Here is an 18,307-nt window from a genome sequence, read left to right as displayed (position 1 = left end):
TGGGGATCAGATCAGCCAGTCTCAGGTAGGGTGGGGAGTGGACGGTCTATGGACAAAGTGACCAGGGGAGGAAACCGTGGGGATCAGATCACCCAGTCTCAGGTAGGGTGGGGAGTGGACAGTCTATGGACATAGTGACCAGGGGAGGAAACTGTGGGGATCAGATCCTCCGGTCTCAGGTAGGGTGGGGAGTGGACAGTCTAGGGACCTAGTGACCAGGGGAGGAAACCGTGGGGATCAGATCAGCCAGTCTCAGGTAGGCTGGGGAGTGGATGGTCTATGGACCTAGTGACCAGGGGCCGTGGGGATCAGATCACCCAGCCTCGGGGAGTGGACAGTCTATGGACATAGTGACCAGGGCAGGAAACCGTGGGGATCAGATCACCCAGTTTCAGGTAGAGTGGGGAGTGGGCGGTCTAAGGACCTAGTGACCAGGGGAGGAAAACGTGGGGATCAGATTAGCCAGTCTCAGGTAGGGTGTGGAGTGGACGGTCTATGGACAAAGTGACCAGGGGAGGAAACCGTGGGGATCAGATCAGCCAGTCTCAGGTAGGGTGGGGAGTGGACGTTTTATGGACCTAGATACCAGGGGAGGAAACCGTGGGGATCAGATCAGCCAGTCTCAGGTAGGGTGGTGAGTGGACGGTTCATTGTCTTAGATGTTAGGGTTGAGCCATTCCTAGAAGCAGAGGGTCTTGAGCTCCATCCTGAACTGCAGAAGCGAGGGGTTGAGCTGGGTGTTGATGGGTACAAGTTTAAAGTGATGACTTAATTGTGGTATGTATGGATTTCTTTTTTATTCCAAGCCAAGGTCTTTACCTATGCTCTGTTCCCACTTAACTGCAGAAGTGGGCGGAGCCTGCAATGATTCCTTTCAGAAGTTCAGGACGAACATCCTTGCCCTTAGCTTATGTGGGATGGAATCAGGCTGCAGTGTTGCCCGAGTTACACGTCCCCCTACTTTGACGCCCTCTTCCCAGTTCATCTTGTTTTCAGTTTCACTAAATAAGTTGACACGGCCATTAAATGTCAATGGCCCTGTGGTGCACTGTGTTTGGGTTGTACTGATAACGTCAAATTGATGTGCCGCAGTGCAGATTACACACAACTGCAAGGCAAACTGCAAAATTCACGCTGTGTCACATCTGCACATGGTACGAATTAATTGCATTGAGTGACCTGTTCCATCTGTCACGTGTGGTTCATTTCTTTATTAGTTTTGGTTATTGGCTGGTGTTGAAGGGCTGCCTATAAGCCAAAACTGTTGGCAAGGGAAATAAAAGTAGAGGAGAGACGGCACGTGAGGAGGGCAAACTAAAACCCTGGTGCTGTGGTAACATAGATTGACAAGTCTGACCAGGACTTTATAGGTTTGGCTATAAACATGTATTTTTATACAAAATAGCAATCCTATCTATTCGTAAGTAGAGGTGGCTCCCCTACCTTAACCAAACTAAAACCCTGGTCTGTCAGGAAGCCTGTGATGTCCAAATACAGGGTATACATCCTCATCCGAACTTCTAAACTATACCTACCACTTAAAATCCAAAGCAACAAAACCATATTCCAGTAGAATGCCTCCCTTCTCCTGGGTCAAAATGTCTTTGGATAGGAGAGTGACTTCGTCCTCCTAGCTGTAGGTTAAAGCCTTTTTGACTTATTCAGCTCTCTCTCTCTCTCTCTCTCTCTCCTTGGTTGTTTCCGTTAGATAAGGGTTTCTTCTTCCTTTTAGTTGAAAAGAAAGGGGGAAAGAGGAAAGAACAGACTCTTGTGGTGATGCGGTGTTGAGAGTACGCTGCTTCGATGGGGTGCCTCAATGCTACCAAAGGATGCTCGTTTCTCCTTACCGGGTTTCGTCGGTTCCCTTTTTCCCTTCCGTCATTTAAACACAAATCCCCAAGTTAACGGAAGAGTGTGTATCCCAACACAGGAGAATGACTCCCTTCTCCTAGATAGAAGTCTCTCACATTCCACAAAGTTCCACAATATCACGCGACTAAAATAATGGGCCTCATTACGACTCAGTTGGTAAGGGGTTTACGGCGGCGTAAACAGCGCCGACCCTCACCGCCTGAGTACGAGGTCCCTTAGCGCCATGGAGGTTTTAACACCTGCTTTTAGCAGGTGTTAAAATCCATGGCGCTAAGGGACCATGGAGTTAATTACGCCACCGTAATTTACGGTGGCGTAATTAACGCCTTCCCCACTCCCATTATGCCCTACGGGGCAAAAATGGGAATGGGGAAGGGTAAATGGGGATTGGGGACTTACCGCCCCGCCAAACTCGGAATGGGGCGGTAAGTCCGCCAACCACCATGGCGTAAACGTAGTTTACGCCATGGTGGTAAAGGTACGACGCAGGCGGTAACTTACCGCCTGGGTCGTAATGAGGCCCAATGTCTGCCTTCTCCTAGTTTACCACCTGTTTTTAGCAGGCTTTTCTTGGCTTTAACACTGTCTTTCAACTTGCCCCACCGGGATGAGGGAGAGACGCCCCAAGCTCTCCTTGTCTCTTCAATGTGTTCTTAATCTTAGGTTCTTCATCAATTCTTTAAGTTCTCTATATGGGTTTAGTATTTTCTCTATTTGAATACTGTCCTTCAACTAGCCCTCACCGGGACAAAGGAGAGGCTTCCCAAGTCCTTCTTGACTCTTCAATACCACATTCTTATGTAAATGACCAGGGAGTTGTCTTACAAAATTATCTGCTTCTCTCTTGTCTTCTAGTTTCACCTTCTCAAGATTTCCTGGCCCCCCTCCCGACTTACTACCGTTCCCATGACCTTCTCTCTGGGAACTCTTCACCGGTTTTGTCGGGGGTTGCAGGTTCATTCTTTCATCTTCTTCTCTTCTTCAGCCCACTTTGTGGCTGGTTACTGCTGCCAGTCTGGGTGCAAGTTTCGGACCAGACTGTCCACCCGTTACAACCACCACAGTTCCTCGTACTTCCCATGCAATCGCCTACGCGGCTCCATAGTAGGCTAGTATTAGTGCTCTCAGCATAATTCTTGGACCGCACCAGGTCACGCCACCACCATGCTGACTCTCAACTTCAGCATTGTCGACTCCGTACCGACAGACAAGGCACTTTCATGGTGTACCTTTGTTCCTTTTCGTCACTTCACACTGATGTTTTGACACAGCCTTCGAATGCCCTGCTTCCAACTCGCTGGCTATTTGGTGGCATCCTAGCTCGCTGACTTCTCCTTTCAGATGTTGCTCTCCTTGTCCCTCTTTACTGTTTGGCTGAAGTAGCTGGGACTGTCCCAGCGTAACGTCAGTTTGATTGACGACAGCTGGGTGAACACTCTTGATGCTTGACGGTACCGATCTTGGTTTCTTGACCATCCCAGTACATATCATAGTGAGACTGTCTAACACATTACAGTAACAAATAGTCTTGGACTTTATCACAGTTAAGGAAAGGTTGTATGTTGTTTTTACCCTGTGCGGTTGGGAGATAAAGGGGACTATCGGTTAGAGGCCACACCTCCCTCGCCTCATGGAAAGAAGCTCCTCTCTGGGGAAAAGCAATGCCATCTGAAGGATCGTCGCAGTGTTTTTTAACTACTTGCTATTGAGCGCCCACGGCCTCGCTGGTGCCTACAGTTATGCCCAGCAATTTTCTGATGCACCCATCGCAAAACATATATAAACATATGAGAAGGAAATGGGGGACGGAATAAGCATTTTAATGGAAAACAAAACAGGTTGCTACAAAATACATTAGCAAGAAATAAAGGGTTAATGTTCCTATTAGGGCCTGTTCCACATATCCGTGTTTCTGAATGCCACATTTAATGAAGCAAGCACAAGGTATTAAAAATCACAACTCCACATGGATGTGGAGTAAGATATTGTTTCGGATTATTGCAGGGATCTACCATCGCCCGAGGACTTTTTTCAAATTGCTTCTGCTTCCCCTCTCAATAACACCAGAGTGAGAAATAGATTTTTCTCCTTAGAAAGAGCACCCAGCACAGAATCCGGAAAAAAAACACCCACAAAAGCAAGAGAGCGATTCCTGGAAAACAAACTGTGCCAATAAAAAAATAAAAAAAACAGAAGATCTACAAATTAATAATAAAAATGGATTTATTAACTTTGATACATAGATTGAATTTTTTATCATTTTTAAGAGTAAATAACAACCAGGGACATAGGAAATTTCCGCTGCAAATGCATAGAAGAGGGTGCTAATTACAGGAATTTCTAAAATATATACGTGCGCAGTGCGGCCACCTCCTATAAACTAATGTACACTAATTATAGTTCTTAAAATTCATTTATGCAAATTTCATTTTAATTCATTTTCGTTGAGTTCTGTACAAATGTTGGGAACTAAAAATATATAGTCTGAAATAAATCTGTAGACTGAGGCTAATAAAGGAAAAAAATACAATTAAAGGAGAAAATAATTAGAAGGCCAGTTTTTCAGGTTGGTTGGATGACGTCATAGAAAACGTGGAAATCAGCAACGTTGACCTACGTGATTTCTAAGTGCACTTAAAAATGTGGCAGCAAAAAGCCGCTGCCGCTTTTCGGATGAATCCCAGGACCAGGAAAGCTTTGTTGGAGCGTCCCATGAATGACGCCACGCCTTTTTTACCGTATTGCATTGTGTGATTTTTTTCTTTTTCAATTAAAAAAAGGACTGAAGATTGGTTTGCTAAAATAGCAACTTGTGACTGTGTTGTGATTTAAACCAGGAGCTTAACGGATGTGCCTTTTCGAAAAGTAGACTAGGGGCTACCGGTTGTTCGGTTGATCATGGCTACGCTTGGAAACAACCACCGCAGATTCTCAGAATGGGCTCCTTTGCTAGATTAATATAGCACTTCTGTATGTTTGTGTACCCTTTGGGCTATGCAGTTCCATGCTTTGAGTAATTGTGTGCATGTTTGTTAAACCCCCTTAGCTCACAGATCTCAAATTCCAATTGCCAGTGACTGTGTGATGAAAAACATCAGCATGAAGACTCATCAGCCCCCCAGAGGTTCATGGTAACGAGGTACACAAATCACTTCCTTCTGCAGGGGGGGAATCCGGAGATGAGGCAGGTACAGCGTTGAAGCCGTGCTCTGGAGCAGCTGAGGCCTCCAAGGCACGAACGCGCTGCACAAACGCGCGTCAAGCCGCCGGCCTCACAGAGGGTAGAACTGTGACGCAGCTTCCGAGGACTGGATTTCCACCTGAGCCATTTTGAACTGGGTGCACTGCAGCCACTTGCGGAGCACCGCCGCATTGTGGCTGATCTGCCCCGACCCCTGCAGCATCCTCAGGCTGTGGTGGTGCACGTTGTTCTGGATGGCTTGGAGGCGGAGCTGCAGACCAGCAGATAAATTCTGTGGATAAACAGAAAGACCATGAGCCTAATTTCATGTTAATACAAATGTTATAACAAAAATATTTTAGTACCATCACAAGCAGGCATACGTGTTACAGCTTGATATTGTTTAATGTTATTTCGGATTCAGGAAGGCCCATTGCACTGTACATTGGTACGGTATTACTCATTATGTGGTGTGACAAACCTAGCGATATCGTCACTGATTCCCTGGAGGGAAGCTTCTCTTACGTAGCCAGGGAAAGGCATCACCTACCTGACTCTGACCCTGAGGGTGGCTATCTGAGGGAGGACCACTTAGGAGAGGTCAAACTCCAGGGAGACAGAAAAATACTTAATATGAATAATTCTTAAGCTTTAATTCTCAATGGCACCCATGTGCCTTTGAAACATTCCGAATGGCTTATTGTGATGGAGATGGAAAATTCCAGGGTTTTCATGAACCCCCTTGCATTGTACTCAGACAAGGAAGGGGAATGGAGTACTGGGGATGGCTGGAAGTGGTAAGCCACCGCAGCGTTCGAGTCTTTGGAACATGCAAACAAATGCTGGGACTTTGAAAATTGACACAGCTGAACAGAACACGCGAGACAGAGAGACAGACATTGCTGCTGAAGCCAAGTTGTTCTGACGCTGTGTGGGACACCAGAGGCGAACAGTCTACAGGACGCAGCACGGGGGCTGAAGAGAACAGCATACAGAGAAACCGAACCAAGAGAAGTTTGCTGCATTGCTGGAGCTGCCAAAAGTAGAGGATGCAAAGCAGGAACCAAGCAGCTAACGGGACGCACTCCCAGTCAGCGGGCCAAGAGCAAATAAGACAGTGAGATGCGAGGAACACCGAAGCCGCCAGTGAAGACCGGTAAGCCCAGTGAAAGTGAATGGGACAACAGGGCGCTTCAGGGCAAATGTTGCATGCCACTGACAGCATGGGAGAGCCTAATTAAAGAAACTGGAATAGTTCATATGAATACAAATATTGTTAAGAAAGGTCAGTGACCCAGTACTTGAAAAGCATTATTTTCTGGATGCAAAATAGAGTGAATAGAGAATGGAAAAGCCCTGGCAGGATAGTAAACCAGGCAAACAGTGAGTCTGGGACTCACACACATGAGGGGATAAAAAAAAGGCCTAGCAGGAAAGTAATCCAGGCAGTGTGCGGGACTGGGGCTAGCATCCAAGTGGGATACCCTGGCAGGAGAGTAAACCAGGGGTAAGAAGAGAAGGGAGAAAACACAGGGGTAACACCCCCGTTCTGAAATTGTAGAATAGTGATAACCAATATAAAAAGGGAAGAATCATAGCCCTTTTAAGGATAACTAACAAAGTGGCAAATACCCTGGCAGGAGAGTACACCAGGGTAGAAATGGGATTGACAAAGCCCAGGGGTCAAGACCCCTTCTTGAAATTGTTGAACAGTGGCCATCAATACGAAAAGGGACATACCATACCTCTTTTAAAGATAACTGAGACCCAGAGAACGAGAGAAGTAATAATGCTGCAAGTACCCTGGCAGGAGAGCACACCAGAGTTAGAAAAAGGACTGAGAAATCATAGGGATCAAACTCCCTCCTTGAAATTGTGGAACAGTGATAATCAAGGGAAAAGGGAAGAATCATACCCCTTTAAGGATAACTGAGATCCAGAGAGTGAGAAATTGAAACATTCAAAAGAACTGTGTGCTTTAGGATACTCAAGGAAGGAGTCGTCCCCCTTGAAACTGTGAATTAAAACATTGTATGATTGGAGAATCGCAGGGGAAGAGTCGTCCCCTTGTGCAGCAGTGGAACATTATTGCTTTTTGCGGAAGTGCTAGATAGACAATGGAAGACCAGGAGAAATCTAGGGGAAGGGAAGACCCCTTTCCTGGTGGAACTTTATTCCTTTTTGTTTCTGCACCTTTGAAAGAAAGCTATAAATGTATTCCTTCCAGAAATCCCTGAGTTGCACATTATATTGAGTTTAGCGTGTAAGGGTCAGTTTAGGGCCTTTGGACATAGGGCAGAGACTTCTTTTGATTTGGATATTCTGGCACAGAAGTTCATTAGTTTTCTTGAGGAAAGGAAACCCCTCCTACAGTCCCCAAACCCCTATTTTATCTTATTAATACAAGTCTTTAACCAACACCAAAAATTCCACTGTGTCTGAGTCTTACTCTTGATCCCTTACAATGGCCATGCAGGTGTCTTGGACTACAATTTGCATGATCATCCTTCACCATGGACTATGCTAGCTTGGACTGATGGGAGTTGTAGTTCAAACATCAGGAAGGCCACATCATGTGTAATCATGAGGGATGGTTGCGGGGGAGTGTTGATAATCCTCACAACATTGCATACTTTTGCCATCATTTATTACTATTTATGGCAGAGGTCTGCAACCTTTGGCTCACCAGATGTTTTGGACTACAATTACCATTACACCTGGTCAGCATAGTCAATGGAGAGGGATCTTGGGAGTCGTAGTCCAAAACATTAGGGGAGAGCCACAGGTTGCAGAGCCCTTATTATGAGCATCAAAGGGTAGTTAACATTCACAGTTACATGGGAACATATAACAACGGTGAAATGTATATGAGGGTGGAACAGGGGAGGGAGTGAGGGGTTGATAGGCATTTTAAAACTCAAATACATCCCAAATAGCATGGTATGGTTATAACCAGTGCATGCTACTACTCCATGTTCACAGAATGTTCATTAACGTCCTTTAATTGACTTGCAATACACGTCTAATTATATTTGCAACATATGGATTAGGGTGTCGTCGATAGTTACGCACTATTTAAGGCCAAATATCGAATACCATTTTCAACCTTATGTGGAAGGGCAGCAAATTATGCCCATCTCCACCAAATTTGTGAACAAAAAGATTATAATAATTGTTCCTACTTTTTTTTGTTCCTGCTAGTCCTGGAAAAGATTTTTGATAAGCTACTAAAGTTGAAGATGGGGCATAAAAACCACCCACCCATTCTAAGGTGTACTGGAGTGCTGCTTCTGCATGGTGACCTGTCTTTGTGTTGCGCTGGCCAACGAGCTTCGACAATAAAAGTAAGGGCCCCAAGTCACAATAAAGGCCCCGTGTAAGCATTTAAGAATCCCTGCACAGGCATGCACATGGCACTAAAAAAGGCAGTGAGATAATGCTTGTTTGATGTCAGGCAAATGCGTACAGCTCCTAATTAAGTGCTTTATTTTAGCATTTTAATAAATGGCAAATAATAAAAAGCCAGTGAACCTTTTATAAGCAGCTGCGGAAATACTTGCAGGAGACAGGTGCTCATCACTGCTTAGGAACTGTTATTTAAACATTCCACCTGTTTGAAAAGTGCTTGAGAAATGTAAAGCAAGCCTTTCACTTTGACCAGGGTCACTACTTCTTGCTTGAAGTCAAGAACATTTTGCAGGTGTCTTTTGCAGCCGCTGAGGACTCTGGTGCTTACCACGGTCATAGTTACAACATGTTTTTAAAGTATTTCATATGGCTTGATTTAAGGGTCTACTAGATTGTTTGAATTGTCTCAGGCGCTTGAGCTATCTTCAATGTTACACTTTTTCTGTGAGGCAGAAAGTTAGCACAGTTATCTGGGACTGCTGGCCCTTTCAGTTTGGAACCCTGGCAGGCTCGGACAGCCCCATCGGGCAATTGGCCCATGGCCGAACCAAAAATGCAATATGCTGGTTTGGGCCTGTTTTTTGGGTCATAGTGGGCCATTGTTTTGGCCAGTTTGATGAGTTACTTCACTATGCGGCTCATAGTTTTGACCAGTGTTGCTGAATAAATATTCTTTAAAATCAACCATTTGCATCACATTGTATCCCCAAAAAACATTGGGTACTATTCAAACAGTGTCACAAAAGGAATGCATAGCCATTTGCAATTGTGGGCCACTTTTTTGTTGGTGCCTGAGACAATTTGATGGTCCAGTCCGAGCCTGAACCCTGGTTGGCTGCAGACTCCTCAGAATCGCTGTGCGGTAACGATCGCTGTGCGGTAACCTTGTGCATTATCTGCGGACGCTGAGCGGGCCAAAGGCTAGACCCAATGTATGGCGCGTTTCTATTACAATGTTGGAGCCCACTCTACATGCAATGTCATGGAGCAGCAATATGTGCATCCAAAATAACTGGCTAACTCAAAACATAACATTAACATAATTAGTAAAGGCACCAGGATCGGTATTTGCTTGTACATGTTACACTTTTCTCTATCTGTCCTCTATAACTACCCTAAATCTTCCTTCTCGCTCTTTACATATTGTTTAAAAGAATTATGAGGAACTAATCATCTTCGGTGCAATGATGTCTTTACGAGCACAATTAAAACACAGAATCTATTTTGTCTGATGTGTCGGCCTCAATTTATATGTGGGAAATGCTCTTTGATACGACAGTCGAGTGACCCGGTGGAACAATACTACGCCCAACCCCTGCAGGCAAATCCTCACCCGAACATATGTTCATTGGGAGTTTGGTGGTATTAGCCAAATTTGGAAATACCACCTGATTTTGCTATTTATATATAATTGGTTATTTATAACGTGCTTAATCCCCAGAGGTTTCTAAGCGCATACCCGGGGATCGAACCTGTGTTGCTCCGCATCGTCTTGCTTCCAAGTCTAGCCCATTGCTCCTGAGCTATCCTCCCGAGACAACATGTGGTATTGCTTTTTAAACTATCTTTAGTATGTACCACTTAATTTTTCCCCAGAGTCTGTCCATTCCTCCATCTATAGGGAAGGGGTTTGCAATCCTTGGTTCTCCAGATGTTTCAGAACTACAACTCCCATCTGCCCTTGCCAGCCCAGTCAATAGTGAGCGATCTTGGGAGTTGCAGTTGCAGACAGTGCAATATAGGAACTATATTGTTTGGCATGGATGCAGTTCCAAAAACAGCATTGCCAAATAGGCAATGAACCCTCCTTCTATTGAGGGAGGAACCTAAGAAGGACACAAGCTTAACTACATCCGTGTGTACCCTCTCAGGAGCCAACCTTACGGGTACATAAGGATCGCTTTCATTCGCAAACATACTTCAATTCACTTCTCCAATGTGCATCCGTAAAAGCAGAGCGTCCCAAAAGCATTCCAAACGTATCCATGGGAAACTCTGGTCATTTCAAAGCGAGTTTGCTATCGCAATGTGCAAATGTCCAAAAACAATCATTTCGATTCGGCGTCTGTAACCCGCGGCGTACCAGAAACTGTAGACTACAACTCCCATGATCCCTCCCCATCGACTATGCTGCATAGGGTTAGTGGGAGTAGTAGTCCAAAACATCTAGAGAGCCGCAGGTTGCAGGCCCCTGAAACAGGTGCATGCTTGTCCCTGATAGAATCCTATGGTCAATCCTGTCTTATACGCCACCCGACCGCGACTTTCCTGAACCTTTTCATGACCTACAGTATTGGACACTGCAGTTTGATTTTCATTGGGATCAAAAAAGTATGATTAAACCAACCCAACAATTCCTTCAAGTTACAATGTTATCTTTTGCATTCTGATTGGCTAGCGGACTAGCAGTGTTCTAACTAAACGCGTCTTCAGCTCATATTAAAATGAACCGCAAATTAACACATGAAAGCAAAAACTGGGGCCATTCAAAGGTCACCGTAAGCAGTTTTGAAGGAACTAGAAAAATAGGTAGTAACAGAATCACCTCTTGTTACCCCGGGGAGGTAATACGTTCATCTTATGCATGGCGGTATTACCACCCAACCAATTTAGGAATTACCACTGGGGGAGTTACCGTCATTCGTATGGGACTTCAGAATGGGGACTAACCACAGCTCATAATCAGGTGGAAATTCACTCGTCAGTTGCCACTGACAGTCCCTGTGACAGTCCCTGTGATTCCGTTCCGGGGCATTCGCGATGCAAAGCCCGACCAACGGGCTCGCTTGAATCAATGAGAATGAAGAAGGCACGCGGGAGCCCAGCATGAAAAGTAACATTTACCTTGAGGTTGGATTGGATCATCGGAAGCCACATGGCGATCAGCTGCGTTGAAATGAGAAAGAGGATTGTTAGTAGCCGGACACCGTATAAACCACTCCTTTCCAGCACAGCAGCAGCAGGGCACTAAAACGAGTTATTTCTAAATGCAACCATAACTTAGCTTTCCAGTATATTGAAGGTCACGCCTCTGGATTAAAGACCCCCACCCATCCTCCAAAAAACTATTGCCCTAGAGCATGGGGGGGTCGGTTACTCTACTCCCTTCAATCCCCACCCAGCATAGTCGACTGTGATGCGTCTTGGGAGTCGTAGTCCAAAGCATCTCCAGAGCTGCAGGTTCCAGACCCCTTGCTTAGAAGACAATGATGATGTTGACTATGTGCTTATTAATATATTTTGAACATTGCTAATACATACATGCCAATATGTCCCACTCCAGTCCAGAGATGCTAGTAATGACATGTTTTGAACATTGCATTCTGGGACTTGTAGTCCAGGTTTTATAACGGGGAGATCCGAGACCACAAGTCCCAGAATGCAAAGTTAAAACCAGGACTGGGCTAGCATCTCCAGAATGCAATGACGTTTTGGGGTGTGGGTTTTGTAGTCTTTTTAATAATGTGTTCCAGTAGATTACAGTTAATGTTTGCCCTGGTTTTGGGATAGTGTGGTTTGGGATAAACCTCTTTGCTTCTTTACTTATTATCTGGGCGTTTGTTCAATTTTTAGCAGCAGTGCAAATGTTAGATATTCTGGCCCAAGAAGAGTAAACCACGTGCACACAGGAAAAGATAAAGGGGGAAAGAAAGAAAGAAAGAAAGAAAGAAAGAAAGAAAGAAAGAAAGAAAGAAAGAAAGAAAGAAAGAAAGAAAGAAAGGAGCAAGAGAAAATAATAAGAAAGAAAGAAAGAAAGAAAGAAGGAAGGAAGGAAGGAAGGAAGGAAGGAAGGAAGGAAGGAAGGAAGGAAGGAAGGAAGGAAGGAAGGAAGGAAGGAAGGAAGGGAAAGAAAGAGAAAGAGAAGTAAAAAGAAGGAAAGAAAGAGAGATTGAAAGAAGCAAAGAGAGAAAGAAAGAAAGAAAGAAAGAAAGAAAGAAAGAAAGAAAGAAAGAAAGAAAGAAAGAAAGAAAGAAAGAAAGAAAGGAAGGAAAAGAAAGAGAAAGAGAAAGAAAGAGAGAAAGAAAGAAGCAAACAGAGAAAGAAAGAAAGAAAGAGAAAAGAAAAAGAAAGAAAGAAAGAAAGAAGGAAGGAAGGAAGGAAGGGAAAGAAAGAGAGAGAGAAATAAAAAGAAGGAAGGAAAGAGAGAATGAAAGAAGCAAACAGAGAAAGAAAGAAAGAAAGAAAGAAAGAAAGAAAGAAAGAAAGAAAGAAAGAAAGAAAGAAAGAAAGAAAGAAAGAAAGAAAGAAAGAAAGAATATTAAGCAGTTGAGACAGGTAAAGGGAGGGAATGGGAGCTACAAAAAGGAGAGTGAGAAACAGTGAGGGGGCAGGGGTTGAAGACAGAATTAAGGAGTGAAGCAAAAAGAGCATGGATTGGTAAATGATCCAACGAGCGAATGCAGGATATAAAAATGAAAATGCTTGCAATAGCACCAGTGGCGCAGCCAGGGTATTGGAAGGGGGGCAGCTGTCACCCATGGCTCCCCCCTGGTGCCCAGTGCACCCCCAGCCTCCCGCTGGTGTCTATTAACTGCCCCCTGGCACCAAAAGCTGCTAGTGCCACTGAATAGCGCCTCAAAGAAATAAGGCGCTATTTTGTACTGCCCTATTTTGTAATCCCCTTGAAAAACGCGTTGTAAATCAGGCCCATACACTACTAAGAGCTGGGGAGGAAGAAAGCATAGGAAGAGTGGGCATGTTGTATATCTAAATCAAACACGTTAAATGCCAAAAGGATGCCAATGGGCGGGACGGAGGCTAAGGCGCCACCCAGCAAGCTAATCCCAGTGTACCAGAAAAATACCAAAAGCGAGCTAACCCAATCAAGCCCCCAATTCCATGCAGCATCCAGTGCCAGCTTCAAATCAGAGCTGAAATACTCTTTAATGAGTTGTGTGGTCATCTGCACATGTCAGTCCCGATTAGAGATGTTTATGGGACGAGGAGGCATAATTGGTAAATTGCAAGCCCCAATGGCACTCAACGCCGCACCGTTCCGATTCCATTTCGTGAATTGCAGACGTATCCGATGTGCTGTGGCGTAAATGCTGGGCGTTGCATTTACGAAAGTGACCTCAAACGTTTTCTGTGGCACGCCCAATGCTTGAGCCCCTCGATTCTCGTTTTAGAAAACTTGTTTTTTGTTCACGACTCCATACATGCCAACATTCTGTGACCAAAAATCTGTAGGAATTTTAAAGTTTCAAAAATAGTCAGGCGAGGAGGTAAGGATAGGAATAGGGCGCGTCAGCAGCCCATTGTCATTGAATGAGCCCGCCGCCGCGGGTGCATTCAATGACAATGAGGCGCCTGCCACGCCTTCTGCCACCACGCCAGCTCGGAGGAGCCCTTGAAAGACTCCCCCGAATTGGCGTGGTGGGGGGCTAATGGCGCCTTTTGTGAAAGGCACCTGCGGCGGAGTGGCGCCCTTAGCCCACCGCCGTGGGCGCCTTTTACATCAAAAGCCTGCATGCTGCGCCTTCTCCTGCTACGCCAGCTCGGGGAACCCCTTGAAAGACTCCCCCGAGCTGGCGTGGTGGGGGGCTAATGGTGCCTTTTGTGAAAGGCACCTGCGGCGGAGTGGCGCCCTTAGCCCACCGTCGTGGGCGCCTTTTACATCAAAAGCCTGATTGCTGCGCCTTATCCTGCTACGCCAGCTCGGGGAACCCTCTGAAAGACTCCCCCGAGCTGGCGTGGTGGGGGCTAATGGCCCCTTTTGTGAAAGGCACCTGCGGCGGTGTGGCGCCCTTAGCCCACCGCCGTGGGCGCCTTTTACATCAAAAGCCTGCATGCTGCGCCTTCTCCTGCTACGCCAGCTCCGGGAACCCCTTGAAAGACTCCCCCGAGCTGGCGTGGTGGGGGCTAATGGCGCCTTTTGTCAAAGGCACCCGCAGCGGAGGGGCGCATTTAGGCCACCGCCGTGGGCGCCTTTAACATCAAAAGCTTGCATGCTGTTCCTTCTCCCACTACGCCAGCTCGGGGTAGCCCTTGAAAGACTCCCCCGAGCTGGCGTGGTGGGGTGCTAATGGCACCTTTTGTCAAAGGGACCCACGGCGGAGGGGTGCATTTAGCCCACCGCCATGGGCGCCTTTTACATCAAAAGCCTGCATGCTGCGCCTTCTCCTGCTACGCCAGCTCGGGGAACCCCTTGAAAGACTCCCCCGAGCTGGCGTGGTGGGGGGCTAATGGCGCCTTTTGTCAAAGGCACCCGCAGTGGAGTGGCGCCCTTAGCCCACCGCCGTGGGCGCCTTTTACATCAAAAGCCTGATTGCTGCGCCTTCTCCTGCTACGCCAGCTCGGGGAACCCTCTGAAAGACTCCCCCGAGCTGGCGTGGTGGGGGCTAATGGCGCCTTTTATGAAAGGCACCTGCGGCGGTGTGGCGCCCTTAGCCCACTGCCGTGGGCGCCTTTTACATCAAAAGCCTGCATGCTGCGCCTTCTCCTGCTACGCGGTAGGCGGTAGGACTGCTTAAAAAGCGGTATCCTACCGCCTAAATCGGTAGGGTTGGCAAGTATGCGACTCTTTGTTCCTTGAACGATTACTTCCATTGTGATGATAACTGGAAGATCGGCTAGTTAAGTCGGTATCGGTAGAATTTACGGAGAAAAAAAAGTTCAACGTATACAAAAAGGTCATAAATGCATGACACCAAAGGTTCAAACACCAAAAGATCGAACATTTGGCGGCATGAATTTAAAAAAAGAACACTCCAGGGGCTGTGGGGGTGTCGCCCGCAGCACCCCGCTCAGCATACTATACAGTATGGTTAGTGGGTGTTGCGGGGGGAGACAACGAAAAAAACACGAAAACAAAAACGGGGGCTGTCCGCCGCAATACCCTGCTCACTACACTGTACAGTATAGCGAGCGGGGTGTAGCGGGGGACACCCCCGCTGCACTCCCGAGAAAAGAAAAAAAAAGGGGGGCTGCGGGAGTGTCCCCTGCAACACCCCGCTCACTATACTAGACAGTATAGTGAGCAGAGGTTGCAGGGGAAACCCCTGCAGCTGCCCACACAAAAGAAAAAAGAAAGGACCCTTTGGCGCTGGTTCCTGTTCACAAAAGTGAAAGGGAACTAGCGCAAGGTAAGTAGGGGGCGTGTGGGGTGCGGGTGGGGGAGTGTTGGGGGCGTGGGGGTGTTGTGGGTGTGGGTGGGGTTGTGGGTTTTGTAGTGTTTTTAATAATATGTTTGCATGGGAAATGTACGAACATTTTGTGTTCGTGCATTTCCCATGCAAACTTTTCCGTCGCAGTAAAAGAAGCCATGGTTAGATCACACAGATCCAGTTAAGTCATTTTTTATTTTTTTATTTTAATAAATGTATATTGCGCACACATGGACCCTTGGGCTTTAGGACGCAGACAGACACCCAACAGGGAACGTAAACAGGGAGGGGAGACCATCGATCATGATTACAGAGAGTGGCAAGAGTCAGGGGGCTAGGAGAACCATAACCCAAGCAAAAAACTCCAACTTCTTCTTAAAGTTTGGAGCTTCATTACGAGTGTGGTGGTAAATCTACCCAAATTACCGCCAAGCTCAATTACTGTTAAACCACTCGGGGAAGTGGCATTACCCGGGGATTGCAAGTGATGGAGATCAGTGTAAACATCCATCTTTGGAGTCCATGAGACTGCATGAATATTTATGGTGGCTTTGCCGGGGGCGATAATACGGTGTGTTAAATCTGCCGCTTTAATTTGGCCTTAAAGTGGAGGATCTACCTCGAACAACATGTTGGAGGTAAATCCACCAGGTCAAGGTCGGGAACCCAGAATTCGGCTTTGCAGTAAAGTTGGCAGTATTTGTTGCTGCCAAAAAAAAGTGACCGTAACGATTTACCCCCACGCTTTTACCACACTGCCGAACTCGTAATGTGGCCTCCACGCTTGTTAGCACGTGCTCAAATGTTTTATGCACAACTGACATAAATTGCAAGTTAAAATAGTGTTGGGTCTGACTCTGACTCAGCCTATGAGGTTTATGAAATGAAAACTATAATAATTATAATTAGTTTATTTATAACGTGCTTAATACCCAGAGGTTTCTAAGCGCGGACCCGATTGAACCTGTGTTGCTCCGTGTCATCTTGTTTCCAAGGCAAGCTATCCTTCCGAGACTTTCGTGTGGTATTCGTACATAATTGTAGACACTAAGCACTGGCAAACATATTTTAGCAAACCTCTCAAAGTTCGATGAGGTCAACCAGGTCTAACTTCTCTAACTCCTTTCAAGGCTCCAGCAGATGAGGTTTGAGCAAGTTCTACCTCACAACTATACAAAGGCAGACGCATCACACAGCAGTTCACTCTGTGGCACGCATTTGATGAGTGGGCGGACTTATTAGTGTAGTTTGAGGCGGCATAGGGAAATGTTTATTTAGAACAGGAGTAGAGTAGAGTAGAGTGGAGTAAAATACCGTAGGCCAGAGTAGAGTAGAGCAGAGTAGCGTAGAGCAAATTAGAGTACAGTAGAGTAAAGTCGAGTTGAGTAAAGAAGAGTAGAGTAGATTAGAGTAGAGTTAAGTAGAGTAGAGTAAAGTCGAGTAAAGTAGAATAGATTAGAATAAAAATAGAGCAGAGCTCTAGATAGACAAATTAGGGAATTTGGAGATGGTACTATTTTGAGAAAGGTTTTTTCAGGGTTGAACACCGTCACACAGGGAACACATAAATCCACTGAGGGCCACATTACAAGTACGACGGGGCAGGTAAAAGCAGCAGTAATGCAGCAGTAATTCTGTTCTAATAACTATTGTTACTACCATATTATCACCCCGCCGTACTACAGGTTTGGAGGTAAGGTGGAGGATTTTCCTCCAGCAAAAAGCTGGAGTCAAATCCTCCATTTTAGTGCCAAAAATCGTCACAATCGGGGGAATTACTGCCGGCGGAATTAACGGAACTCGTAATGAGGCGCATAGTCCTGTGATTATTTGGGCACAAGGACAGAGATATCAAACAGATTGGCACGTTATGATTATTGGCTCATGAAAAGAGAAACCAAGTCACGGATTGAAGGGATGTTTTTTTCGGGCAAAGGATAGGAGCCACCCCATGCATGGATGCTGGGCCAGAGTACCTGCAGCAGTTGAATAGCCAGAGAAGGTAACACAGGTGAAAGTTCAGGAGAAGGGGCAGCCCACTTTAAATGGTGCTGGAGAGGTGGAACTGGTGTTGTCAAGTCATGTACAAGGGAGGAGAAGCCAAACAGGAGGTAGATGAGCCATATATTGAATATTTCCAGTACCACAGGTAGAAAATGTTGCGTATGTCTACGGTATGGTGCTGTGGATGCGTGGATGATGTCATAGCTGGGGTTGGAGGGCATCATGCTGAGGGGTGAGGTGCCTTAAAGTTCCATGAGCCCCCCTTGTTGGAGGTGCCTTCTAAAGTGAAGATCCGCTGGTGGGTCTGTTCCACCTGAGGAGTCTCATCTTTTTATCTTCTATTAACCTGCAACTTTTGTGATCTGGACTCAAATCTAATCTCCTTTCAAAATGTAAGGCTTCTGATTGGCTGCTCGAGCTTCATTCCGCAATGCGATGCTCCGGTTGCAGGCTCAAATCACTGCAAGTGCCAAGTTTGTACACTCAGGACATCCACAGAAGTTCTACACGAGTGCTTGAATGTCCCCTAAAAGATCAAAGGTCTAGGTTGGAGTATAGTATGATTAGCAAGGACCAAGAGGCCATCAGTATTGCACTATGCCACAGAGGTGTATTCTATGGAATTATTTTGTTGCTATTTTCTTAACTCTTAACATGTCATATCATGTCATATCATATGCCACAAAACCTAACTCTGTACGCTGCATGTAGGAGCATGTTTTGGACAGGGGCTATG

The 18,307-nt window shown here is 46.0% G+C and overlaps 1 protein-coding gene across 9 annotated transcripts in view; it reads right to left on the bottom strand.

Moving 5' to 3' along the window:
- Window positions 1-4,077: 4,077 nt before the first annotated feature.
- Window positions 4,078-18,307, bottom strand: part of UNC79 (unc-79 homolog, NALCN channel complex subunit) — a 538,994-nt gene continuing 524,764 nt past the window's right edge. For all 9 annotated transcript variants that reach the window (XM_069637971.1, XM_069637972.1, XM_069637973.1 and 6 more), the window contains 2 exons: window positions 11,306-11,347; window positions 4,078-5,345 (listed from right to left, as the gene is read on the bottom strand). In XM_069637971.1, the coding sequence (XP_069494072.1) occupies window positions 5,145-5,345; window positions 11,306-11,347 (243 nt within the window). In that variant the 3' untranslated portion in view covers window positions 4,078-5,144. The remainder of the gene's footprint in view (window positions 5,346-11,305; window positions 11,348-18,307) is intronic.

Source organism: Ambystoma mexicanum, chromosome 14 (genome assembly GCF_040938575.1).
Source record: "Ambystoma mexicanum isolate Mex_15411 chromosome 14, UKY_AmexF1_1, whole genome shotgun sequence".
In the NCBI taxonomy this organism is placed as follows: Eukaryota; Metazoa; Chordata; class Amphibia; order Caudata; family Ambystomatidae; genus Ambystoma; species Ambystoma mexicanum.
This window is presented reverse-complemented; position numbering and strand designations above follow the sequence as displayed.